General features: G+C 38.8%; 1 protein-coding gene across 8 annotated transcripts in view; it reads left to right on the top strand.

Moving 5' to 3' along the window:
• The window catches only part of NPAS3 (neuronal PAS domain protein 3), an 807,876-nt gene that overhangs the window by 743,496 nt on the left and 36,695 nt on the right, over nucleotides 1–27,685 (top strand). For all 8 annotated transcript variants that reach the window (XM_025043375.1, XM_025043377.1, XM_025043376.1 and 5 more), the window contains one exon: nucleotides 2,264–2,382. In XM_025043375.1, coding sequence (XP_024899143.1) covers nucleotides 2,264–2,382 — 119 coding nt within the window. The remainder of the gene's footprint in view (nucleotides 1–2,263; nucleotides 2,383–27,685) is intronic.

Genomic DNA, 27,685 nt, shown 5'->3' on the forward strand with positions numbered 1-27,685 from the left:
CTGTGCAATTCCACATACTGAACACAATAATAATTTCCAATGATGCCTAAATTACTCACTCTTCTACAGGTAGGTTGTTTCTTCCTTGCCAGGTTAGGGTATCCAGAACCCTAGCCTTATAACGTATTTCGCTTCTCTGGGAAGTTTCATTTGTCCTCAGCTCTTGCAAACACAGTCTTGCTGAACAGAGCTGAATTTTTAAGGCTGAATTTGTGGTGTGGATTCTGATGGCTGCACGTTAGTTCAAGTCTCTGAGGACCAGTGCCAATAAATGTGAAAGGGACAAGAGTAGATGGGCATACTTTTCTATTTCCACCAGGATGAAAAACTGCTATAAATTAAGTCTAACCTTAAATGTATAATCTGTCCTTGGGAGGAAAAAAACGGGGAGGGGGGATATAGCATCTTGAAGCTCTCGGCATCCCTTACGAGAAAAAAATTGGTTCTAAGGGTCTCTGATCTTGTGTTTTAGTAAAATAGAACTGCACGGCTGACTGACAGTTCTGATCTAAAGCATTTACGTTTAAGTTTTGATCTCTCTGCTTTTGATTAAAACTAATGAGCTCATTTAATTCAAAATGGGAATCTCTGATAAGAGAAATAAGGTTGATGTGATTGGATTAGAGGGGCAAATTAAACTCTTAGAGCAGAAGTTTGTGCTTATATAGTGTATTAAAAAGCTGTTGGCGTATTATGGCATGTTAGATGATGAGAAAAATTTCATAGTAATTCATATTTAATCAGAAGAAATGAAAGTACTAAATATAACATGGCTCTGCTTTTCCCTCGAGTGATAAAAAGCTGTACATTTAAAATGACATCAGATCCATGCTCTCTAAAACAAAACAAAGAAAAAACGTCTTAAGAGAGACACACAAGAAAAGGACACTTGTCAGTGGTTCCATCACCCCAGAATAGAAATGCCATAAATATAGGAAAATATAGTCACATTAAGATAGGAATGATACAAGAAAAGCCCCAGACCACAAATAGCAAGGTTTTTATTATTATAGTAACTCTCATTCTTTTTTCATTGGAGCATCAAGCGTGATATAAATAATAAAGATCTCTTTTCCTTAAAAATATATGCACATATTTTATAATCTAAAATTTTAAAGTTTGTTTTGCCTATTTTTCTTTGTTTTAATAAGATTTTCTCATACCGTATACTTAATTCTTAAATCTTTATCACCACACCAGAGAAAAGCATTATTAGTGTAGGGATGCTCAAAAGAAATCCTGTTTGTTGTTAAACTTATTTTTTTGTTCAAGAATAAGAAAAACTTTAAAAGTACTATTTTGGAAGAATAAAATTAGAGTATGTATTAAACTTTAAAACCCAAAAGTTAATTTTTACAGGAAAATACTTAAATTTACAAAATACCATAGAAGCTTGTTTTTAAAGAAAATAGATTTATGTTGCCTGCTAGATTTTTTTTCACGAAAGTGTTTTTCTATCAGCAAGACTCCAAGCTATCATTTTAAGTTTTATAAGTAAAAACATATTCTACTTAAAAAAAAGTATCTTGCTTAAGAGAGGAGACTCATATCAGAAGCAGAGATGTGAAAACACAGAGACTGTTCCTATTGAGATGATGGCTGGAGACAAGCTGCCATGAGTGACAGGAAGGGAAAGTTGATGCTGGGAGTAGTTTATGTTTGCTTCTGTCTGTGCGTCCTAATCTTAGCCCTCTACCTTGAGTGAGTTGAGAAGACTCCATGCTTCTTATTCCCCACAATGAAAACACCCAACTCAGAAGGGCGAGGGCACTGACCAGGGTACAGCTACATGACCATGATGGTTTTGTGGTTCTCAGAACTCTCCAGTAGGCAAATGATACAAGAAAGGATTCTCAGGGAGAACTAAGAGCAAGTCATCCTTACCCTTCCTCGGAAGCATCTCTGCCTGAGTCTTGGTTGATCCCATAAATCTACGAGGTCCTTTTTCTCCATTACAGTTCTCTCCACATGCACTGGCCAAGTCTCAAGATGTGATAATGTTACTTACTATCAGACCCCATTTAGGGAGCTACTGGAAGTTAAAAGGCCTGAAATGCTCTTGCTAGAAACTGGAATGGAATTACTTTGGATACGTTAATTTTTCTTTTTTATTTTCTGCAAAGTAAACATTTTCTAAATGAGGTAAATTGATTACTACACTCTAAGCACCCATCAGTCATTTATTTTTAGTGAACTCAAGGATTGCACCTGAGCAGTAGCTAGAGATCTAAATCATGTGTGTATGTATTTTTGTATTCTTCAGTGGAGTCAACCAGCCCCAGTCTGCTAACCACTGACAACACCCTTGAGCGTTCCTTTTTCATCCGAATGAAATCCACTTTGACCAAACGCGGCGTGCATATCAAATCATCAGGATATAAGGTAAGCTGGGCTCTGGGAGGGGAAATGGTTCTGTCTTAGGTCAATGCTAGGTCATTTGCATTGAGTTTCCTAGCTTCTTTGGGTCCACATAACCTTGAGCTGCCCATAGGGTTCTCAGCCATCTTCATTACACCTTAGTCTCACTTCAGACATCGCTGGTACGCCAAATGCCTCGATAAAGTATCTTTTCTTAAAACGGTTGTTAATAATGTGCCAAAGGCTTCAGCACATGCTAGAAATTCACTTTGTTGGAGAAAATAAGCCAAATTCGTATCAGTCTTTAAAATGAGTGTTCTAAAACTGCTACGTCTAAGAATTCCACTTCTCTCACTTCCCCCTTCAAATTCTCCCTTCTCTTTAGAGGAAGACTGTCCATTTGAGTAACATCTTGGTCACTGAAATTTGTACGTGTAAATAAGAAAATCAGATTGGAAATCAGAAATCTTAATTTTGACATTACAATTATTGAACATTCAGAGTATATGTTCCCAACAACAGTGAAGAACAAGTCTGCAGTCATAATCTACATTATCATCATTTTAAGATTAAAGCTATAAAAGCCTTCTAATCTCAAGAAATTCCAACATTTCAGTTACTATAGCAACATAAATTAAGACCTATGAAATTTATGAAATGCCTTTGGCAACACGAATTGTATCAATTTTGCAACGCACTAACCAGTCTCTCAAATAATATTTATTCTATATGGAATGGAAATAGAAATGGAATGTACTATAGATGCAGCCAGCACAGTGTTTCCCAGTTTTAAAGTTTAGGGCTTCTGACAGCTCAGTTCTTTAGGGTGACCACTGTTGGGGATAGAAACAGTCATTATCATCAGGCCTTAAAAACTTATATGTCATCAAGAGACTAGCAGAGGCATAAAAGTCAGAGTCAGGCACTTTATTTGACATGAATTCTTCAGGAAAAAAAAAAGAAAGAAAGAAAGGAGTGGGGAAGCAAGCCCTTCAGTGAACGACCTTTAGCTGAGCTGTCCTACAGTCTGAAAGGCACACGTGGCACATCCTTAACCTTTAACAGGTTCGAAGCAAAAGAGAGGTTCTGGTCAGCTCCACCTGCTGCAGCTTTACCCTACAAGGCCTGATACAAAGGGATATGTTGGAGGAAAAAAACTGACTCTATCCTTAGGACCATTTTGTATTTTCTTGCTTTGATGAACACAATACATGTATTAGTTGTTAACTGTGTAGCATTATACTGGTAATTTTAATGCAAGAAAGATGCATTCTTTGCAATCTAGCTTTCAGGAGCTATCGGTCTTCTTTTCAACTATTACTTTTCTGTCTGTCAGCATTTATTCTTCACCTTTAATGATTTTCACTCGTTTGTAGGGGGCATAACTCATGAGGGAAGAAGGTGAGACAGATGAGATATTGTTTGAAAAAGCAATATTTAGTATAATTCAATAAATTATAATTTAGTATTCTGAAAAACAAAAATGATTACTTTCACATGTAAAACTGTAAAATTTTGAATTTGCAAAAAACTAATATACAGAAATAGTTTCAGTCTAGGCAGGAAACCAAGTTGCGTGGGTTCTATTTGTTTGTTTTCCCATAGGGCACCTAAATAAAGCTGTTTTTGCAACATGACCTGAAATTGGACAAGCTAATTTCTTAAATATTGATAGAACGTTCTTTCATTTTTTCATTCATTAATTCAACAAATATTTAGTGAACTACTACTATGGAGCCTATTCTAGGTCCTGGAAACTCAAACTGAACAATAAAAAGTTCCTATTTTCATGGCATTATATTCTAACAAGGAGACAGACAATTACAAGTGAATCAAGTGAATAAATAAAGGTGACTTCAGAAAGCAATGATGGCCAAAATAACAATAGCTAATACTTATGCATACTACAATATGCTGGGCATGCTATAGTGTACATGTATTAGCCCTCACCACAATCCTAGAAGAAAATAATTTTATTTTTTCCATTTTACAGATGAAGAAATTAAACCTAGAGAGGTTTATTAGCATACCCAACATCACAGGTTGAAGAGACCAAGCTAGGGTTTGAACGCTGGGAGTCTGGCTCCACATCCCATGCACTTAACCACTAGGCTACACTATTATGCAGACAGTGAGGTGAGGTAATGTGAGGGGGTGATTGGTGGGGACCGCTTTAGGTAGGAGAGTCACAGAAGTTCTCCCTGACATGTCATCTATAAGCAGTGAATGAGAAGGGATCACTATGAAAACATATGGAAGAAGGGTGTTTCTGGAGCGCCTTGGGTTTAGACACTTTGCTATAGAAGGGGCCTTTGAGAAACAAAGTATTAAAAAGTATAACCTTGAACGTCCAGGATTGGAAAAAGATTTAAGAGCTGTTCCCATTTCCATCAAACCATATATATTGAAGTCATCATCCTCCTCTGACATAACCCTGTCATTACATCTTTCTCAAGATATCGTAATAGTCTCCATCCAATGCCTCAGCCCCTCCCAAGAACTGCTAATATGAAAGGTGATTCATCCCATTCCCTCAATAAGATGAGTCATCCAACAGATACAGCTCTTCCCCTCCTCCTCCCTCCACAGTGAACTTCTCTTGTTAATTAACCTTGTCTGAAAGTTACTGGAAGAGCCATGAGAGCCCATGACCTGACACAGCTGAACAGCATTCCTGTTTATCTGTTCATTCTCAGTAAATAAATCCCACAGCTTATAAAACATTCAAATAAAACTGGTAATCACCCTGCTACCACACAATAAACACAAATAAAAGGAAACAACGATGATAATTTCTCCATACTCCCAATTCCTCCTAATTTATTACCATCGTGTGCTCCTTTCTTTTCCCTTAATGATCAAGATGTTAAGCCTTGCTCAGTACAGATCATTATTTCTCTCCATTTGTCTGTAACCTTGGCACATGAACTTTTCTGATTTTCTCCATCATTTTATCTGCCATTCTTTCTTTAATGTTGTTGTCACTGATGGTAATAATAGTAACAAAAGTACCACTTATCGAACATTGACTCTATGGCAGACACTGTACCAAACACTTTAAACTTATCTTATCTGCACAACATTATGTAAAGACTTGCTCTGCGCTAGGCATTGTTCAAACTTTACATTCTATTACTATGCCTATTTTGCAGGTGGTGAAACTGAGGCTTCAATGGGTCCAGTCCTTTGCCCATGTTCACATAGCTCTTCAATAGCTACTTGATCCAGGCAGTTAGCCTCCAGAGTTTGCCCCTTCACCCCTCTGCTTCACTGCTTAATAAATTAAGCCCAAAGAAGGGTTCAGCATGAGCCAGATTTCAACATATGAAAAATCGATCCAAGTTTTTAAAAGAAAAACCTCTTGCCTGATTAAGACCTGCTCTTTGTGGCTCAGTATATCCCACAGCACAAGTTCATGGGGATTTGCAGAGATCTACCTTCCTTTCCAGGGGCTATAAAACTCACAGGTACCCATGCCCAGGATCCCAGCAAGGAAACGCCCATCTGGATCTGCTAATCCACGCAGAGAGTGTGATCTGAGTTGCTGTTGCTTCCACACCCCAGTCCTCAGGAAGTTGCCCTGTCTCCAGTGAAGTTTCCCGACTGCGAGCTGACATTTGGTTGTCTCTGTCATCATTTGCTTTGAAATCCAGAGTAGCACATTATCTGGACCAGCCACTTTTTATGCCTCAGGGCTTCCCTTGTTGTTTGGGTCTCATCCTTGGCCACATATCTTAGCATAACACGGCCCTACTTTAAATTGCATTGCATCAATATTCTGCCATCTTGATGAGGTCTGTGTCTGGGGGAACTTACTAGATACAGCACAGAGGGTGAAAGGAGATATGTAATCAGGGAAATTAGAGACACAAAGACTAATTGGGTCGCCTCCTTAGCTCATGTCTTTGGAGGATAGCTTCCTTTGGCACAGGACTGTCAGTTTTCTAATCTGTTCTTACATGCCCACCAGCACCACTGTCATTTCTGGAGTACTTATCCACCCACATTATGACGTTCTAATGCTAATGGCACAGGAGAACACCCCGGACTGGGAAACACAGACCAAAAGAAAAAACTCTGTCATCATAGTTAGGTAATGCTGAGAATGTCTTTGATTCTCTGCAGAAGCGAAAATCTTCGGATGCCAAGAGTTCTTGCTATGACACAGAGATCACAGGGGAACTCCAGATTCTTAAAAATAAACAGTCCCCTATCTATGATGATTTGGATATGGATTCGCCTATAGCCAAGTGTTGAACTAAATGACTTCTGAAATTTATCCAGCCTCCTTATGATATAAAGCTATAAAGTATAATAGAGAAAATAATTAATTTGTAGGTTTTGCTAGCTTATTAGCACTGCTGATATACCTCAGCTTTAAGAATATCTATATCTAAACATGAAGTAACAAGCAAAAGAATAGTGGATGCTGATTATCTAAGGAAAAATTTGTTGCCTTCTCTAAGCACAAACTTAAGTGTCTTTTGAATTAGAAAATCTTCTTGCTCATTTTTTAAAATTCATGCTTGTGTCTGTTCTGTGGAGTAAGGCACTAACATAATTTTAACAGTGATTTTCTTTTTATTTTCGGTGTCATAAATCCCTTTAAGAATTTGATGACATTTGTCTAGCCTTTCTCGTGGTAAATTCATTTTGCATAAGGAAGTTCCTGAATCCCTGAAATATATCCAGTGATCTCAGGTTACAAGACCCAACTTAATATGTTGACATCTTTGGTTCTTTCTGAAAAACCAAAGTTAGTGCATCTTCCAGAACATATTTCACCAATATTACAATAGCCTTGTCCTTTCTCATTTCTCCCTCCCATCTACGCAGTTAGTGTTCATATGTATTTAAGTCCTATTGCAAAAGACATTAACTCCTAGGTTGCAAAAGTACAAAACTAAGATTTGCATTTTGATCCTATTGTGCAGATAATCTGAAAAATATTTCTCAGAAAATATTTTTATAAAAATTATACCTAATATTTAAAAATTATATTTGTTATTTTCAGTGGCACACGGTCTTCCTTCTCTTCCTGTTCACTTAGGTATGCAACAGAGGCCCATCACTAGGATTTCCAATGTCAAAGTCACAGCTAGGTGAAGTTTAAAAGTTGAAGGCTTTTCATGAGCAAACATATTCTTGACTGAATGTGTATATCAACAGATCTCAAGATAGCAAACTAAAAGAGGATTATTATTTACTGTTTTAATGATATGGGATTTCAATTCTTGGTTAGATTAGGGGGAAAAAATCCACAATACACAATAAAATTTACAATACACAATCTCCTCCCTCTTGATCACCTGGCGCTTTAATGCACTGCCAAAATTGGTTAAATCCACCTGCTTCTATTTTCATTCCTCCATTTTAATACCTTTTTCTGGATCTATTGTGAGAAATTCCCACATTACCTCTCAGAAAATTTTATTTCTTCATTCCATCCTGCTCCCTGCTCTCTGCTCTCTGGAATATCCTCCCAGAGCCTCAGTGATCATTTACTTCTCTGCTCCTAAGTCATCAGTGGTTCATAGTGCCAGTGCATTCAAGAATCTGGCCCTAGCCTACCTTTTCTACCACCGCCTCCATCATTCTTTCCTGGAACCCTTAATACTGATGCACTAGGAAAATCCATCCAGTCATCTTTCCTGAAATACACTTGCATATTCACACTGCTATGCCTTTCACCATGCTGCTTTTTTTCCCAAAGTGTCTTTCTGCCACATTTCCACCTGGAAAACTCTTAACCAATATGGCACCACACAAATACCAGGTTTTTATTTTTATCTCTTCTCCATACATCCATCCCTTTGCCTCTGTACTAAAATAGCATTTTTTAAGCTCTCTGTCCTCAGTTTTCTCACTTGTAAAATGAAGCTATTAACAGTACATTACCCAAAGAATTTTTCTAGGGTTCCAGTGAGATAACACAGACTCGGCAAAACATCTCTCCATTTCATGAAGCACTTTCACATAATTTCATATGAACCTCACGACAATTCTTTTAGGTAATTATCTCCATTTTCCCAATTTCGAAGACAGGTAAAACTGAGGAACAGAAATATGAATTGACTTGTATAAGGCCACATAAATGGTAAGTGGAAGAACTGAGAGAAATATGCAGACCCTCTGATTTCAAATGCCTTCTTTCCAATATACTAAATTGGATACTGGGTACTTTCTTATTCTGCTCTCTTCCTCAGCACCTACAAAAGTATGCTGCATGGAGTTGCCACTCAGTAAATGTTAGCTGAATTGAATCACGTGCTCTTTTTTTCTGAGATAGCAATGAAAAATGTTGACAGTACCAAACTCTATAACGTGCCACTAGAGCTCCGGCAAGTTGACATCAGTGTCTTTTAGATATGACCATTGGAATAGCTATGAACCCAAATGACTATCCCATGATCTGGCTCACATTCGTCCATTGTGCCTGCCAGGATATTGTTCGTCTTTACTAGTGCCTTACTAAAATCAGAATGTACCACATCCACAGCATTCTCTTGTGCTATCAGGTGAGGATTCCTTTAGGGAAACGAAAAATAGTCATTTTAGCATCGCTTAGTCTCCATGACTTCATATTGACACCTGGAGATAACCATTTTATTTCGATTTAATCAATAATTTTTCTCCGGACAGTAACATTTTCAGACTCTATATTTCTGACAATTAGAACAGTATTGGCTGATATCTTGCCTTCTGGCACAGCTCCATGATTTCTCAAAGATTGCTAAAAACATGTAAAGTGTTATTGTAAGTCTAGTTCTTCTTTTGTCCAAGAGGGTAACTGTAGGCAGCGAGTTTTTGTTGTACCAGAGAACTGTAGCTTGAAGGTGTGCCCAGCACTGATGTAGGCGGTGATGTGGTGGTGGTCCTTCTCTGGAGAGTTCTAAGAGCATACACTAAACTTACCAGTTAGGAGTCTCTCTTCCTCCTAGACAAGTATGGACAGGCTAAATAGACGCCATCTGGATGTTTTTTCCAATCTAAGATTCAGAAATGTTCCAGGTGTACAGACATATCAGTGCTTCTCCTGAAGCCTTTGCCTCAGCTTTGTGTTGTCTTGAAATAATGACTACAGTATTCCAAGCCTCACGAAATGTAACTGTCTTGTCAAATCAATAGATGAATTTTCCAAGAAACCGAAAATTCTGTCAACCCATTCAGGCTTTCTAAGACTACACATTTATTGCCTTTCAGTCAACCCAGACACCCAGAATAAATTGAAGGAAAAAAAACATTCCAGGGTAAAATTTACAGGCAGAGGTTATCGTGATGAAAAATGCAAATAGAGGAGCGAAATCAAATTTTTAAAATCCTGTTATCACTTTTTAGTCCCTGCTCACCTCTGCACAATTGTCCATTACAACATGGTTTCTAGTGTCATTTTAAACACAACTGACATAATTTCTGATCTTAAAGAACTTATTTCCTTTTACCAAAGCATGACAGTAGTTCTAGCTTGGGATATGTCATTTCTGCCGGGACTAATCAGCTAGATATCTTACCGACCAGAAACATAATCACTAGCCATTCTGTGAAGTGTCTGTAAATTCTAAGTATGTCAGTAACTGCGGCCCTTGTACGTTACTAACTTACAGGTACTTCATTTTTCATTATACAGATTTTAGAAAGATAGAAGTAACAGCATCCCATGTTTGACTAATGCTAGAGCTTTTCAGGTTGGGTTTCTGAGTATTTGGTAGCTAAGAAAAATGAAATGATGAGCACTTTGAAAATGACATTGATGCAAAAATTAACGTTTCTGTATGTAATATCTTTTAACTAATGCCCTTCAATACTATCATTAATATCTCTGTAAATATATTCTCAACCTGATAGATTATTAAATATAATCTCTCTATTAAGAGACTTTGGCCTATTAAAAAGAGTTTTAAAAGAAAAAGAAAACAGACTTAGGAGCTAAAAAGTAAACGCAAGCGCAGTTCATCACTTTTTCCGGGCTCAGCACTCTTTGATATGCTGAGATGCTCTAGCAGCACCTACAAAGGTCCTACCGTTTCTGTTTCCCTAAAGTAATCTCTTGATCCAATTGAAGTAGCAGTTACTTAACTCTTTACAGATTTCAAGGGCTTCCAGATATATTGCCTCATTTTGCCCTGATTACCTCAAAACTATTCTACTGATGAGTGATTAAGCACACAGACGGTGACATCGCACAGCCAAGGATTTGGACTTAGTCCTGCCATTTCTGATTATCTGACTCTAGGTAAATTGTTGAAAGCATCTATTTCCTCTCTTGTAAAGTGGGAGTACCAATAGAACCTCTTTCATAAAGCTACTGTTAAATAAAGTGAGATAATGTAAAGTACTACCATAATGCCTGTCCCATAGTGAGCATGTAATCCATGTCCGTATGTGAAATTTCATGTTTATGGAACTCATATTGTGAGGTTGATAATGGTTGAACTAGACAATCCACAGCCTTAACTTCTGTACCTCTGCATATATACCTGTAACTATGAGAAGCAGTAATTCATCAATAATATTTCAGATTGTCTCCTGGAAGTTATATGAACTCTAGAATAAATGATTTCTTCCAAATATAGAAAATGCATTTATTTCTGGGAAATTTCTCCTTGCTTTAATGTCCTGAATATTGATTTCATTACAAGAGACATAATATGACTGATAAACGCCATCTGTCCCTTTAACAAAAGGAGCACATACCAAATGATTTTCTTTGGAATTGATTTAGCGTCACAGCAAGACTAATATAGCCCTTTAACACAAGAAATGAAGTAGGGGCAGGGCCAATTTGATATTGTTGATCTCTGGAATAAATGGAGCTTCTAGACTCCTGTAGCCCACAAGGCTTTGCAGTTTAGTTAAAGCATCTACATTCATATAAATTGAACCCTCTGGGGAAGGCAAACCACCACTGTGGCGTGAACCCAACTGCATCTCAGAGGTACTACACAACACTCAAAGGGGATTCTGTCGACTCATTCCAAGTAAGGGGAAAGAACCAGCATTCTGGAGTTCTTATCCTGTCATGTAGCAACTTCCGGGAGACGAGGAACTAACCATGCCTCTCCTCTCTCTGTGAATGCCCACCTTCAGACTAAGAGAAAGGCCTCATTGCAAAGCGCTTCGAGTTCCAAGACTCTTAAACAATAGACACATCTGTACAATCAGTTTTCCATCCTCAGCAGTAATATTCAAGGGAGAGGCTTTAAACTCCTGCCTTGACTGCATGCGTATATGTGTGTGCACGCGTGCACACGTGTGTGTTTAATCTGAACTACAAATGAGCAATGGATATCTCTAAGTTGCCATGTTGGAAACATCACTTTCAGCTCATGGCTGGCCATGGTCTACAGAAACAATCCATATAAGCTATCGTTATACTGATAGCAGTATTTATACCTTCCTCTCACCAGAGCTTTTGTACCTGCTTTTTATTCTCCCTGGAGTACATATTGTCCTCAGATAAACCCATGGGTGACACTGGCATTTTATTCAGATTTCTGCTCAAACATCACTTCCCTTACCAGCCCACCTAAAATAGCTCAAGCACACTCTCTACATCCCCATCATCTCCTTTATCCTGCTGCCTTATTTTTCTTCATAGTGCTTGACACATCCTGACACTATTTCATAATTTATCTGTATATAATTTGTCTCTCCCACCACAGTGTAAGCTGAAGCTCCTAGAATAATGTCAGTCACATAGTAGAAATTTAATAAACATTGGTTTAAGAAAATAAATGAAGTTATAAATATTGGACATCATTTGTGTTAAGGCCAAAACATATTCCTTCCTTGGGTCAGTATTCTAGTTCCTTTAAAAGGGATTTAGAGCTGAGAATATGCAGCCACTGGAATTATATAATTTGTTTCCAGGCCCTATTGCTAGTAAAATAAGTTAAAGTTTTCTTCCTTTTCCTTTCAGAAAGGCTGCACTAATGGTTGACATATTCTATGACATATTTTTTATGCTATCATATTTGGTTTTTTAAAATCAACACATATTTAACTTATACCCCACTTGTACCCAGTTCTAGTGGCTAGAACTCTGAAAGCACAATCAAGAGTCACTTGATTATTCCTTGGTAGTTCTGAATATATTTAACAGTTCTCAACAGCCCCTTGCCAAATGTCCTTCAAACTCATGACTCCTCGTAGAAGTCATGAAAACAGAGTGGCTTAATAGGGGCACACCTGGTGAGAGTCAAAAAATTTCATCCTACTGCCAGCACACAGCTGCTTACTTGCTATGTAACATCGCACAAGCAACCTGGTGATTCTGGGCTTCTGTTTCACAGATAAAAACAAAGTACAGAAAGTCCTTACTTGACATCATCGAAAGGTTCAGCAACTTTAAGTGAAATGATGTCTAACAAAACCAATTGTGTCATAGGCTAATTTATATTAACAAATTAAGTTCCTATGTCATCAATATAACAAAATGTTAAACGAAAGAATATTACTCAAGGCTCTGCTGTATATAATAGGACTTGCTTTCAGTGTTCTTTAGTCATTTGGTGGTTAAGATTACGTCCTGTATAGCTCCACTCTCTACATCAGGGTGAAAGCCCCTTTGGAACACTCTGAATGGAAGAAAATAGAGGATCTGCTTCATCAGGAGCAGCCCCTGACTCTTGGGAAGACAGAGATTAAAGCCTGCCAGGGTGTTGCAGTGAAGGCTACTCAGAGTTACTCAGAGCCGCCTATGGCCTCATGGCTAGTGCTGGTTTGAGAACCTGAAAGGTTACAGAACACATTTAACCAAATCACTGCCACAGGAGAGAAGAAATCTAGGTAAATTTTTATAATTCTTAGGAAGGGCTCAGTGAAATTTTGTACCTTGTCCTGTGTAGAAATAATGAATAGATTAGAATCCGAGAAATCAATCTAGATCCTAAATTGAGGGTAAAAATAAAATGGTGATTTGAGAGTAATACTCTTGCCTTATTCCATGAGCAATGACGAATTTCTCACTTTAACACAATACATGCTCATCCCTGTTTTCATGGTGTAAACACACAACATCATGTTCATATTAAATTTGTCAATCTTCCCCTTTAATATTTTTGGTGGTTGGCTTATTGGTGAACACCTTTGTAAACATTGTCTGAAATGGTTGTTAAGTTTCCATTTGAAGGGAATGAGAGCTTTTAACCTGCCTGAAATAGCCCTACAAGGCAGTTGAGTCCTGGCTAAATATTCTTTAATGCTGAGTGGAATTAACAATATAATAATTGTCAGACTCCTCAAAGAAAGGTATAACGGAATGTAAAATATTCTTACTCGTGAATTGCTGCTTTGTTATAAACTACTGTCTTCTCTATGGAATGTATCTTTTCTCTCTTTCCACTGGAACTATCTGGAGAGTGATATAGTTTGCCTGTAGACTCACAGTAGCCAGAGTTCAAGCACCTTGGCACAATGGAGGAATGTTAAATTCTGTGGATTTCATGCATCTCTAGGACACAAAAGTGATGGTGCCTTGTACCTCCATGTTCTCAAGCACTTGGAGAGCCCCGTAGGTCAGTCACAGTGAATTAGAACCCAGAAGTCAAGATGGATTGACAGCAAGCCAGTCAGTCAGTGAAGAGGGAGTGAAGCCCAGAACCCGCAAACTATACTGTCACTGCCCCACAGAGGGCTGACAATATGCTAAACCTAAGGAGACTCTTTGTCCAATCTCTCTCCTTATACAGTGGTTTTACCCTCGGAGAAAGCATCAGCAGAGGTGTCCCACGAGACATTTTGGCCCCTAAAGAATCCTTTCCCTCCTGAACACATAAATCTCACCTCTTTTTCCTGCCATCCAGTCCTAAAAACTTTAAAAGGATGCTGCTTTGCTAGTGAAAATTCATAGGCACCTGCTCTTGATTTACTTCCTGCTTAGAATAAATTTTACACAGCTGTGAAATCGCAGAGTGACTCTGTTCAAAGTACCAAACAGTGAGGCTCAGACAAGAAGGGATATGTTGGATGTTTGGCTTATAATGATGTCAGCCATTCCTCTTTTTTTTAGAGCATCATTAATAATCTGTCATTCTAATAATAATAATTCCCTTTTGACATCATGGAGGTAAGGAGAAATCATCACCGACATCAAAAACGAGGTGATATTTCAGCAGTATTATTTCACTGAAGATAAAATGGAAAGCTTTATTACTCCCCATGCCTTTAAGGAAAGCTGAACTAGGCATATGCTGACCCTAGAGCTTATCTACTTCAGTTCCTTCCAGACTGATGTGAAATAACTAATTTTAATTGTTCCGACTAGAGTTTCAGAATGTGCTTTCCCCCAAAGCTTTACATCTACATAATGGAAACTTTTTCAAAACAAGCTTTATCAGTTCATAATAAACTGGGAAATCGAAAGAAATTCCATTGTAACTCAGAGTGATCTATAATTTACATTCTTTAGCATCATCTTTTGTTCAGAGTATTTAGGAATTGATTTCACTTAATCATGTGGTCAGTACTGATTGTGTACCTGTTGTGTATTACACACTGTACTGGGTACTAAAAAGACAAAGATGGGTAAAACAAGAGAAAAACAGTCTAGATTCAGGCAGGCACACAAAGAAACAACTATGAGACAATGTGATGTGTGCTATAAAGGAGATACGTTCCAAGTTCCATAGGATAAAGTAAATTATTCTGTCCAGTGGGAGAGGTTCTCAAAGACAGCATCATTGAACCAGTTATTAGGGAAGGGAACAGTAGCAGCAAAAAGATGAAGGCGTCTGCATTGAGCAGAAAGAAATCTGTTTCTCAAGGAAATCGAGGGTGAAGACATCTAATCTGACTCAGCAAATGTAGATAGGAGCAGTAGTCTTCATTTAGTGCAGTACCAGCCCAAGCTAACCAGCCTTCAGGGTAACAGGATGAAGTTTAAGATTGTTTCATTTTAACAAAACATCCTGCATTTATTGTAAGAAAAAATGATCACTATTTTCTAACAAGGAGACCAAGAAGGTTGTTCTGAACCTATAAAAGGGAATGAGTATGTGGATTTAAGTCATCGGATAATTCCTTTTGGAATTTTCTCAATCTATTTTCTCTTCTATCATTCAGGCCTACATGTGTGCAGGGATATTTTTCCCCCCGAATCTTAGATGCTGTTATAAATAGACATTCTGAAAGGAGGAATATGATTTTCCTAGAACCAGTAACTCAAGAAAAAAAAACTAAAATCTTTATGCATTGAAATATCAGATCACAGAATGAATCAGAAATAGGAAGCATCACATAGACCTCAGTCACCTGAGGCCTTGGTCTATACACTGTGAGGTATCTGAATTCTTGGGAACTGAGTATTTGGAACAATGTAAGCAAAGCTTATATCTCAGGCAGCCTAAGGTTTAGATAGACCCACTTAGTAAAACTCCTGGCTTTAAGGAAGATGACTTTTTTTCTCATTAAAAAAATTATTCGTTCTTCAACTCATTTACTTCTAATTCTGGTTGGCTCTTCAGCCCTTCTACTAATTGTAGAAACCTTCATAAACTGTTATCTGAGCACCCAATCCCTTTGTTCCAGTAAGATCCATGCATGTCAAATTAGTTGCACTTTATCTGCAATTAAAGGACTGTCGGCCAATGAACAGTAGCCAGTGACATATATCTCACTGTTATAACCATGCAAATATTTGATATTTTAAGTGATTTTTTAAAAAATAAAATACAGTATATAGCTACTGGATTTTCAGAATGAGCAAATTTTCACCCTTTCCCTCTTCCTCTCCCCAGAAAACAAAAATTTGTATTCCTGGACTGAATGCTTAATTATTTTAAAACAAACTTCTAACAAATAATATCTCCCCCCCGCCTTTTTTTTTGTAGCTACAGTCTACATGGGTTTTGTCTTTCTAACAAAGATAATGTGAAACTTTGGTGCTTTATATTGCAGATCATTAGCTGACATGCTTTTTTATCTGCTCGATTATATTTATTTTTGTTTCTCGAACATTTTTTCTTCAAATAATCAGTGTGCTCGATTGCTCTCAAATGCATCTACTTCTGTCACCACACAGCTAGTGTAACCCCGTGGAGTTAAAATAACCACGCGAGAGTCATTTAAGAGTAGATCTTTTTGTTTGAGTCAGCTCTCAGGATAAAAGGGGAAATCACATCCCCGGTTGGCTCTTGACTTTTTCATCACCAACTGAAAAAAGAGAACTGGACAAAAATGGGCTTGAGTGTATGTTTGGTTTCTTTGCATGTACTAAAGCAAAACAAAGCTCATGCGCAATAAACAAACATGCATTATGGGTTGTTTTCAGTCACTTTATAGACATATGCGTTCATAAATTTTGATACGGTTGTAAGAAGCCGACTTTGATGGGACCAAACTCACAGACGAGCTTTCGATCGCTGGAGCAACCACAGTCTAACTTTATGTTGACAATTTATCAGCTCTTCTCCGTCAAGGAAAATTGTTTTTTAGTGCTTGCCTATTAGCAATCACATGCATAATATGAAATTGAGTTTTGGGGAGGACGGCCTGCCATCTGTCTTTCTGCTATTTTTTTTTTCAGCGTTTCACGCTCAAGTTCAACTCTCTGTGTATCAGAATGCTGTAAAACAGGATTCACCCATAATATGGGCACTTAGCAAGAGAAATGGGCCAGATACCAATGTAATCTTATAACTTGCAGACTTTTAAAAAGGAAAATCATTGATACCCCAATCTGTGCATTATCTTTTGAGTGCACTTCAAATTCTGCCTGCCTCTCAAAGCCAACTATGGTACGGCTGGTTCTTCTTAGAGAACAGTTCATTAGTGTGCTTCAAGAAGTGTTAAAACACTTTTATAAAAATAAAAATTCAAAGAGAGAGTGGAATGCAATGTGAGGTTAAGAAAATGGAGCTCTAAAAGATTGGTGTGAAGAATGAAAAAGATGTATTTAGTTTCCCTTTCAAGTTCCAATATGCCAAGATTTTTATCAATAATATTGTTTTTGTTCAACAATACCTGCCTCGGGGAGAATCTGCTCTGTAGCTGTCAGGATTATACTTCTCAAAATATGCTTAAGATGATTCTGTTAAATGGATAAAAAATAGTACACTCGCAATGTGGAAGGATTGCTCAAAAGAACATTCTCAAGCCTTTCATGTGTAACTGCATTTGTGCGGCCGGGCATTTATTATGCTATAAATTCCATCACTGATTTTGGCCAATTCAGATTGATTCTGCAGTAGCTGTAAGTAATGAACCTTCCAGAGCCAAAGCGGGGAGGGAAGGAGGAAAAACGGAAGTAGCCGATACCCTCGTGGCTGTGGAAATACAAATGGGAGGGCTCGTTTAGTCACAGTTTTTATCAGATCATGCAGCCAATACCCTACAAAGCAGGAAAATACATATCCGGAAAAACCTACAGGTTCCTTGATCTTACTCCAGCACCTATGATGGGCAGACACAAGGAGAACACTTTTTTGGAAAGTTTTTTCTCCTGAGCCTTTACCTTCTGAACTTGTTCCCTCTCATCTTTTTATTATTTCCACTAAAGTATGGGCAGATGTCCGTGCTACAGGAGCAATAAAATGTAAAGTCCTCTTTTCCCAGGGCCAAGTTAACCATATTGAAGTTTGACCTCCCTCAGTTCCCAGTATGTGAGAATGGATGGACCCTCAGCCCAGAAGAGGCTCCCAGGGATTAGAGTGTGACTACAGTCAGTTAAGACTTTTGTAAAGAAGTAATCAGTTATCAAGAAGTTGATGACTGAGCCTATTAAGAAACTAAGGTAACCAATGAGATGGACAGCAGGAGAAATACCGAGTCAGAGGTGCCCTGTGACCCTCTCTGAGGTGGCGGCTGGAGAAAGAAGGAGCAAATGAAAGTCGAGGCAGCAGTAACCTATACTGCACTAAAATAGTACCGGCTCATAGTAGAGGGTGTTTTTTCCCTGACAGTCTTTAAAGCTGAGCACTAAGGAAATAGGCAGGGTGTGGAGGATGGAATAGGGTGTGATTTCGGATCGCGAGTATCAGCAGAGCTACAGCAGTGAAACTGGGCAGCAGGAAGGAGGAGAGGAACATGAAAAATGATGACACCGAAGACACATTTCACTCACTAGGGAGGCCAAGGAAGTCCTCGCTTTATTCTTGCCCAGTTCCCTCCCTCTCTGACCTCATTTTCATGGGATGCAGGGACAGGAAAGTGTTTGGAGGGGCAATGGGCTGGGGTCAGGCCCAGAATGTTGGCTTCATGGTGATAGCATGGGCATAGGGAGGTCATGCCTTCAATAGAAAATGGGCAGATTATATTTCATGCCCATCCTGGTCTCTGTGTCCCCATCCCCATTCCACTGACTTTTCAAAAATACAGAGGCACAAACAATCCTCCTCAGAGAATGGCGAAGCATCTTCACTATCCATTTGTCCCCAAGAGCAGATACCACAAATTGTTTGAGATTCTTTCCCTGTATTCTTTTCCTTTTCCCTCTTAAGAATCATAAACTCGTATAGCTAAAAGATCCACAGATGTAGTGTCTGACTCTTGTGAGGTAGGGCTGACAGAATGGACCATTTGAGGCCTCCTTTAATGTGTCTATTTCTCAATGGGCTATTTGTTTGGGATAATTAATAACTGTCATGAGTTGTCTTATATAAGAAACCTAGATACAGCAGGGCAAGTCTTTCGATATGGGCACCCAGAGTTAACCAAACAGAGAAGCCCAGAGCCAATTATGGGAGTGGGAATCAGATATCACAATTGGAGTTCCACATCCCACGTGGGCATTGCTAGCTCCAAAGGAAACCTGACAAAAGCCTCTTCCTGTATGCCTCACATGTTCCTATTAGCATTATTGAAACTCACCATCAGTTACCCCTTCCAGCATCTTCCTGGCCTGACTATCTGGGCACACAGTGAAAGAGAAGGCAGAAGGTGTCACAATGAAAAGAGATGCAATATTCTGCCTTGAGTCCTTTTTTAGAAATGCATAGGGGGTAACAGTGAGTTTCAGAAAATTGTGAATCATTGTAGCCCATTCATAGAGAAGGACTCGCTTCCCAACTGTGCCTGATGGTGCTGTACTATGCCACCACACTTAGGCTGCTTCCACTTCGGTTCAATCTGATATTTCCAGCGGTCATGTTAGAATCTGAACATAACATTTAGAAAATCATAATTATTAAGAGGACCAAAATGCTAGTAAACGTCCAAAACTATTTGGAGTGCCTTTGGTGGATCAGAGAGGAGATATGAAAATGGGGCTGTGGATAGAGAGAAGCATGATTATACGTCTTTTCAAAATAACTAGACAATTCAGTAGACACATTTATGACTGGTTAAGATTACCACAATGTCACTTTGAGTTATATAAAAATTAACCATTAATTGAGGTTGATTCACATATATCATCGGAATCTAAACTCTCTACAGCTATCAGCTATATGATGTTAATTATTCTAGCCCAATAGAACGACCAAATAGAAATTAGTAAAAATTATCTGTAAACTATTAAAAGCTGGGATGATCATCAACACAGATATTTATAAGTAGCTTTTGTACATATAATGACTATCAAAAATAATCATGTTAACTCCAATTTTTGGTGACTTGATAGAATGTACAGAGCCCTGGCCTCAACATCAACAGATATAGGCTTTAGTCCTGGTTTTGCTGTGTGATATGTACTTGACCATGTGGTATGTACTTGACTGTAGGGAATTTGTTTAGCCTCTCTGAGTCTGTCGAAAGGGAATAACCGTGCCTCTTCTGAAACAGCATAGTGTTGTTATGAGGTTCATGTAAGATGAGTAAAAATGTTCTGTAAACTCAAAGTCTCTGTTAATATCCAATATTATTTTATTGGATTGTAACTGTAAAATCTAGGATTTTAGCATTTCAGAAGATATTGGCTGAGTTTATGTTTATCGCTAAAACTTATCTTTTCCCTGTTTTATTTGTTATTCTTATGAGAACAGACTTTTTAATGGAGACTTTCACATTGTCCATTTTATTTCTGAAGAAGGCAAAGGGCAGAAAGTATATTCCTAAGAGGAGGAAGGCATCTGGACATTCCGCCAGGGCTCCTTCCCCACAGTGGGTCTGTGGGTTGCCTCAGGATAAGGGATTAGGGAGTGGCCCCGAATCCATGGCTGATGTGACCAGGCTGCATAAAAGGCCTTTGGGGGTGGTGTGGAGAAACTCTGAGGACTCCTTATCATTGCTGCTCACTTGTTAAGATTAGTTGTCTAGTATTCATATTAGCCTATTATGACTTGGTATTGTATTGTTGATTGATTGAAACTTTACATATCCCTCTTTGCACTGAAATTAAGTAAGCAGTTACCAGAGTCAGTAATTAGTAGTATAGAGACTTTAAGTTCCTTGAGGTGAAATGGTCAGCGTGTTCTCTTCAGGGCCATGATGAACCAAACTCTCCAGATGTTTTCTGTAGTTCTAACATGGTGACATCTTGAAGGATCCAGTTGTAGTCAGGGAGTAACTAACCTCCGGGAGGAATCTTTTCAATATATATTTTCTGAAGGTGATTTCATATTGAAAGGTTTTCGAAGCAGAAGGGAGAACTGAACAGTTTCAGACTGCTCAGATGGATCAAAATGGTAATTGAGAGTGGCAGGAGATGCAGGGTGGTCTGTGAAAAAGAGCACTGATCGTAGAGGAACATCAGAACTACATTTTAGCCATGTAATCACAATCAAACACTTCGTCTCTCTTAGCCTCCAGTTTCTTATTTATAAAGTGGATATACTAATACCTGCTCTACCTACCTTAGAGACTACTGTAAGGATCAAAAGAAATAAAGTAAAATAAGGAATTAGTGAGCTTTCATGCAGTAAGTGGATGGAAAATGTCTAAGCAGTTAGCCATCAGTTGAGTGCCTCCCATGGTCTGTGTCCTCTGAGGCAGGGGTCCCCAACACCCAGGCTGCAGATCAGTACTGGCCTGTGGCCTGTTAGGAACTGGGCCACACAGTAGGAGATGAGCAGCCAGCAAGCAAGCGAAGTTTCATCTGTATTTGCAGCCGCTCCCCAGCACTAGCATCACCACCTCAGCTCCCCCTCAATCATCAGGCATTAGATTCTCATAGGAACACCGGTCCCTGGTGTCAAAAAGGTTGGGGACCTCTGCTGTGAGGTTTACAGAGAAATAAAAGATGCATTCTGTACCCCTAAAGAGAAAGAGAGACAGAGACAAGGAGAGAACAACCTAAAGTAGTGCGTGCTGACTGCTGACTAGGTGGCAGAGACAGTAGTAGGAATTCAAAGGGAAAAGGACAGCTTTGTGCTAGAGCGGCCGAAGAAGAAGAAAAGGGATTGAACATATATCCTGAAGAATAGATATTATTTTCACTGATGGAGGGGGAAAGGGAAGGAATTCCTGGACTGAGAGGTGGTGTGAGCAAAGATATGGAGAAGGTAAACACAAGGCAGACACAAGACATGACGTGCACATCTTTTGGAGTCTAGGGAGGGAATCTACACAAGATGAAGTTGTGAAGGTTGAGACTAAGCTGTCCCAAGACTTTCTTGAAAGCTAAGAGGTCTGAATTTTATTCCAGAATTGATCAAGCTCCTTAAATGGTAAGAGTAACAATAACAACACTTTCTGTATCTACATGGTGCCGTATGTTTTCAAGGTATTTTTAAATGCGTGGCCTCATTTGGTTCTTTCAGCAATTCTATATGATAGGGATGGCAAAGATGACATCCTGAAGAAGGCAACTTGACATGTGGGAAACCGAGCCTCAGAAAGGTCATGTGGTTGCTCCATAGTTACACGACAAGCAAATGAGAGAGACATATCACTCTGGGTCTGCTTTCCTCAGTGTAGAGACCTTTTAGGAAGATGAATCTGGCAGCAAAATGCAAGATGGATCAGACAGGGCAAAAATAAGACCAGTCAGAGAGCTGCCCACCAAGTTGTCCAGAGATAAGATTTCAATAGTCTCTATTAATGTGATGGCACTCGAAGTGGCTATAACATCAGTAGTAAGGAACATCATAAATGAGGAATTTCCAACCTTTGATGATTGACTAAATCTAGACAGTGAGAGGCAGGGGATCAAAATGAGTCCTAGAGAAGTGATGCACTCAATAATTCTAACTCTAACCTCTGATGAAGTTGATGGAAAGGTTACTAAAAATAAAGAGAGGTCCAAGGTTCAAGACTGACTAACTAGCTAAATACTAGCCTTACCCACATTCGTTCTTTACCCTCGCCCAGATGCTGCTGGCCATTCGTTATATTCACCTTCCTATTACAGGCCTGATCACACTCAAATTAGGTATAGAAAGTGAACTGTGAGCTCCTTAGTGATTGTGACAGCCCCAGTGACTGGCACAGCACAGTGCCTGATAAAGATTAATCAAACTTTGATCAACTGAATGAAGGAATAAATAAAAGAGTGAACGAATGCCCTCAGAATCTTCTTATGTCAGATCACATAATCTTTTCACATAGTCTTCAGTAGTTCCCCCTTTATCCATAAAATAAAGTCACAGTTCCTTCATATAGCATCATACTATTCCACCCTCTAGCCAGCTTTATCTACCCGAGCATTTCCCCACCAACTCTACTGTCATCTCTCTGCACTCCTCTCAAGTCCTAAAAACAGAAAGCGGTTTTGCATCTCTGTGCTTTTACTTATGATAGTTCTTCGACCTAAATGCCAATCAAATCCTACTTGTCCACAAAAATTCAGCGCAAATGTTGCCTTCTCTGCTAGCACCTCTCCACTCTGCCTCATCAGGACAGTTCTCCCCATCACTTCCCCTGCACTTTGCACTTATAGGTCTCATTTGGGGCTTGGCTCACATATCTATCTCCCTGACAAGTTTGTCCCCATAGGGCCTGGCAGAGCGGTGGCACCTAGTAAAGGTTCAAATAAGAGAAAATAAAGAAAAATGGCAAGAGAGCTGCTTGGGAAAGAAGGTGATGAACTTAATTTTCATGTTCTCATGTAAAATTTACCCCTTTTCTACAAATTTCTCACAGTGAAAAGTAAAATTTATTTAACCATTGCATATTTGAAACTGCTTCCCTTTCTCTGCCTGTTAAGATACAGGATAGTTTTACTTTAATATCCAGGGTTTGGGGGTTTTTGTTTGTTTGTTTGTTTTTTAATTTCTTACTCAGCGGAAAAAGCCCACTCCAACAAAAGGAAGAAACTGACATCTTTTGGACTGACAGATGTCAAGGGACTCTACCATCTAATTTCCTTGTTGATTAATTTGAAGGTAATTTCCTGGTAACCCAGTCTTCCAAAAATGTATTTTAAGTGGCATGTTAGTAAGAGAAAATTAATTTTTCTGCATTAAACTTGCCAGCTTTTGAATTAATTGCATGAACATAACAATCAATTAATAAATGTTAAGCAAACAAGGGAAAATCGGTCAATTAAAAATGACAAAATTGGTTCCAAGGATAGATAAACCAAAAGATTGTCATAATGCTCACTTCTGAGTTTGGACATCCTGCCTCAGTATAATCTACCTTCCATTTTTTACACAGCATTCAAATTGCTGAAGCTTTATTATAATTTCTTATAAATAAATTACCACCTAAGCCTTCTTTGCTGCTTTAGTGGATTAAGGAAATCAAACATAAACGGCAGTCCTCCAGTAGCTACTGGGAGAAGGTCACTGCTTTGTGAGAGTGTGCAGGAGTGTTTTTGGAAGGGAAGCCTTTGCAAAGTGGACCAACATTCTCTAAATACTTACCCAGTACTCTGCCAGGAGGAACCTCTATCTATTCCCTTCCTTTCGCCTGATCACCAATTCACACGTCTTCCAGAAACCGGGTAACGTGAAGAGCGGCAGGGCCTACGGACAGTGTTTACCTTCTTCGAACATTCACACTGAAACTTCTTAAACACAGAGCTGTCCATACTTTCTTATCTAGGACTGAACGTGGTCTGGGATATATGCATTTACTCTCCTGGCCTGGGTTTTGAAATTTATTTCTCACCTTTGAAAAGACAGATGCTTTGGAAATGATGTCTAAAAAAATTATATGAAGAATGGAATTTGTCTTGTGAAAATATCTGTAGGCTGCATAAGCTTTATAACTGGATCATTATTGTTGTTTATCCTGCCCGCTATGCTTGTCTGTAGTCCTGATTCAATAGTGTGTTGTCAGAAAATACCCGCATTGTCCTCTCAGACACAGACTTAAAAAATCAGAGATTGGAGCATGCATAGCACTGATTTCCCGAACATTTTGTTAAGGGCATCTATCATAACAGATGTGTGTGTGTGTGTGTGTGTGTGTGTGTGTGTGTGTACACACACATATATATAAATACATGTACATATATGTGTGTATATATATATATATGTATAATTTCTAGAACTTTATACTTAAGCAAGTAGAAGATCTCTGAACAAAGTATGAAAAAAAAATGAGACTAAAGAAGTACATTTAAACGTCTATGTCCTACTGAATCTTTACTTGAATGCTGGCAATTTCTCAATCTTAATATAATCAAAGTGTTTTGCCATCTATCAGCCCTTACCATCTCAGAAAGTGGCCCCATCCTCCATCCTAGCGCTCTGGCCAAAAGCTTAGGAGTGTCCTTTGAGACTACATTAAATACATCAGCAAATTCTGTCCACTCCACCTCCAAGTATATCTACAACCCAACTACTTCCCACCATTTCCTCTTGGGCTGCCATCATCTTCCCATAGGAGGCTCCTACTTGGCCTTCCTACTTCCACTCGAGCCCCAGAGCAGCCCTTTACGGCAGCCAGAAACATTTATCAGATCTCATCACTTCCCCTTTTGTCCATCCTTTTCATCACTGTATCCCCAGAGCCTAGAACAATGCCTGGCAATATATTAATCTCGGACACATTTGTTAAATGAATACAATCATGCAGTTCATCTGAAGTGCACAAAACGCTGCCGGAGCATCTGGACATTTGAGAAGCATGAACTGACCAGGTAGAAACCAGGAAAGAGTAAGACACCTGCCCCCGAATGTGAGTAATTCACACATCTGCCAGTCCACTGCTCTCGTCAGACCCTCCCTTCAGACCCTCCCTTCAAAAGTGTTATAAAAAGGGAGTTGTTCTGGGTGAGTGGGTTGTTTGCCCATATAGCCTGAGGCCTCTCGTTTGGGGTTGATGTTTACCCAAACCAAGTAGGAATAAAAGAGTCAAGTGCTGATGCCAGTTCATTTCAACGGATGCAGTCTTACTTGGCAGTTATAATAGCGCAAGTCACTCCAACGATCAAAATTATCATTACTTGTTTTGCTGAAATCCCAAAGAAATAGCACAAGATGCGATATTTCAGCACTAATGAGGTTGTGCCTGAAGAAGTGTGATTTTAATTGTGATAGATCTAGAGAATCCATTGCAAAACTGCAGGAGAACAGCATACTCTTCCCAGTTCCAAGGAAAGTGCATTAATATCGCATGTTTTTGTTTTATTTAGTCTTTGCTGGCTGTGTGGAGAATCACCTAAGGTAATGGAAGAGCTGCTAGGGACTACATCAAATAGAACCCTATAAAGCAACTTTATTTTCTCCTCCTACACTATGACTTGAGACTGCACAACAGAGGAATATTTGTCTTGAGTTGCCTTACAAGACACTGGATTGATTTGCTTTGCCACTGACAGTTCTGATCCTAACACAACCTTTCTACCACCTTCCAGCCTTCAAAGGTTGAAAGTCACCACTTTAGTGTACTGGCTCACTAAACCTTTACACTGGCAGCTGGAGGAAAGGGGTTTCTGCAAAATTTTGCTTCATTCTAAAGACTAATCTGGGTTGGGTGTGAAAGCTCCTGGTAGAAGTCTGCATATGAGCCGTGTTGCTGATTACTTCATTAGAACCCTGTGCACTTCAAGAGCCATATGCTTTCAAGTTTCTTTAAACGGTATTAGGGAAAAAATATCCTCAAGGCATTATTTTTAAAGGGGACTTCAAACGTTCCCCAAGAAAAAAAAAGTATAGCACGTTTGAACTCCAGGGGATTGCAGGAGAAGTCTTACTTAGCAAGACTGTGAAAATGGAGCGATCTTTTCAGTTTCAGGGTAAAGTAAGTATTGGTCACAATCAAGGATATATTTGAAATGTGGATGGAGAAAGATGCAGAAAATCTCCAAATCCTTGGATCCTTACCATAAAATAGCAAAGAAGATGATGACTTGAGGAAGGAAATTAAAAAAAAAAAAGTTTTCGTTCTTATAGTCAATGAAATAAAGAGAATTGAACACTCTCTTCGTATCCTGCCACACAGAAGACACTTCTAAAACGAGCCCCCGCCAACACGCACTTGTGTTACATGTATTGAAACTTATATTTTAAAGACCTGGGAAGCAAGGATACAGGTAGGGGTAAACCACTTATTTTGAGTTTCCCTGCAGATGGTCTGTTCCAGAGGTCAAATCAGAGATACTTCTTCAAGTTTAAAACCTCCTTTTCTAAATAAATCCTATCCCGATCTCATTTAATGCATTGATGTCTGGTTTCTTAGACATGATAGTTGCAGTATTACATATCAAAAGAGCTCTTGAGAAATTTCCTCGAATTGATCATTCTAATTTCTTATGTATAACTACTCTATATTCACTCAGAGGACAGCTGCATTGTATGCTAAACCATGAATAGCAGAAATTGGTCCCTTTGTATGTAGGTTTGTATTAAATTGAGATGCTCTCTCTTTTTTTTTGCCCTGTTTGTTCCCACACTCGAGTTCCTGGTGTCAGTTTGTATTTGGCTTCTTGAGCATATTAAAGTTTTCCTAGTGCTTATGATGTTCTTGCCAAGAGCACACTTGCAGCAATATGCACTATAACAGTCTTTGTGCCAATTACTTCAAAAAGTATTCTTTAAAATAAAAGGAGGGAGGGTTTTTTTTTTTTTCTTAGGGAACTTTCAGGTTATAGTGTGGTGGTTTCAATTTTAATTTTTTAGTCAGTCTTCCTGAAATGATGACTTAGAGCCTCTGGACTGTGCATCTTTGGGTTTTTTCTTCTCTTTTTAAAGCCTTTCTACAAAATGGAAGTCCTGATAAAGACATACGAATAGCAGGAGGAATCAGTATGAGGAAACTGCTGTCACTGCTGACACCACACCCTCATCTATTTAAACAGCTTTGGAAAGGAAACTGCTAGAAGCTTGTTAAAGAGTTTCCAAATGTGTGACTGTAAATGACTATCTCTAATCATGGCTGAATAAACCAAATGCGGCAAATGAGCTGGTGACACGCACAAAAGTCATATGAGTGTTTTGAATTGCATATGCTGAATGGATAATAACCCATGTCAGTGCCAGGGGTCTTTTGAAGGTTAAAATCTTAAGTTTAATTGAGTCATTTATACATAGAGATATAAACACACTTGGGAAAACAAAAGAGG

The sequence above is a fragment of the Pteropus alecto genome, unplaced genomic scaffold (genome assembly GCF_000325575.1).
Source record: "Pteropus alecto unplaced genomic scaffold, ASM32557v1 scaffold171, whole genome shotgun sequence".
Taxonomy (NCBI): domain Eukaryota; kingdom Metazoa; phylum Chordata; class Mammalia; order Chiroptera; family Pteropodidae; genus Pteropus; species Pteropus alecto.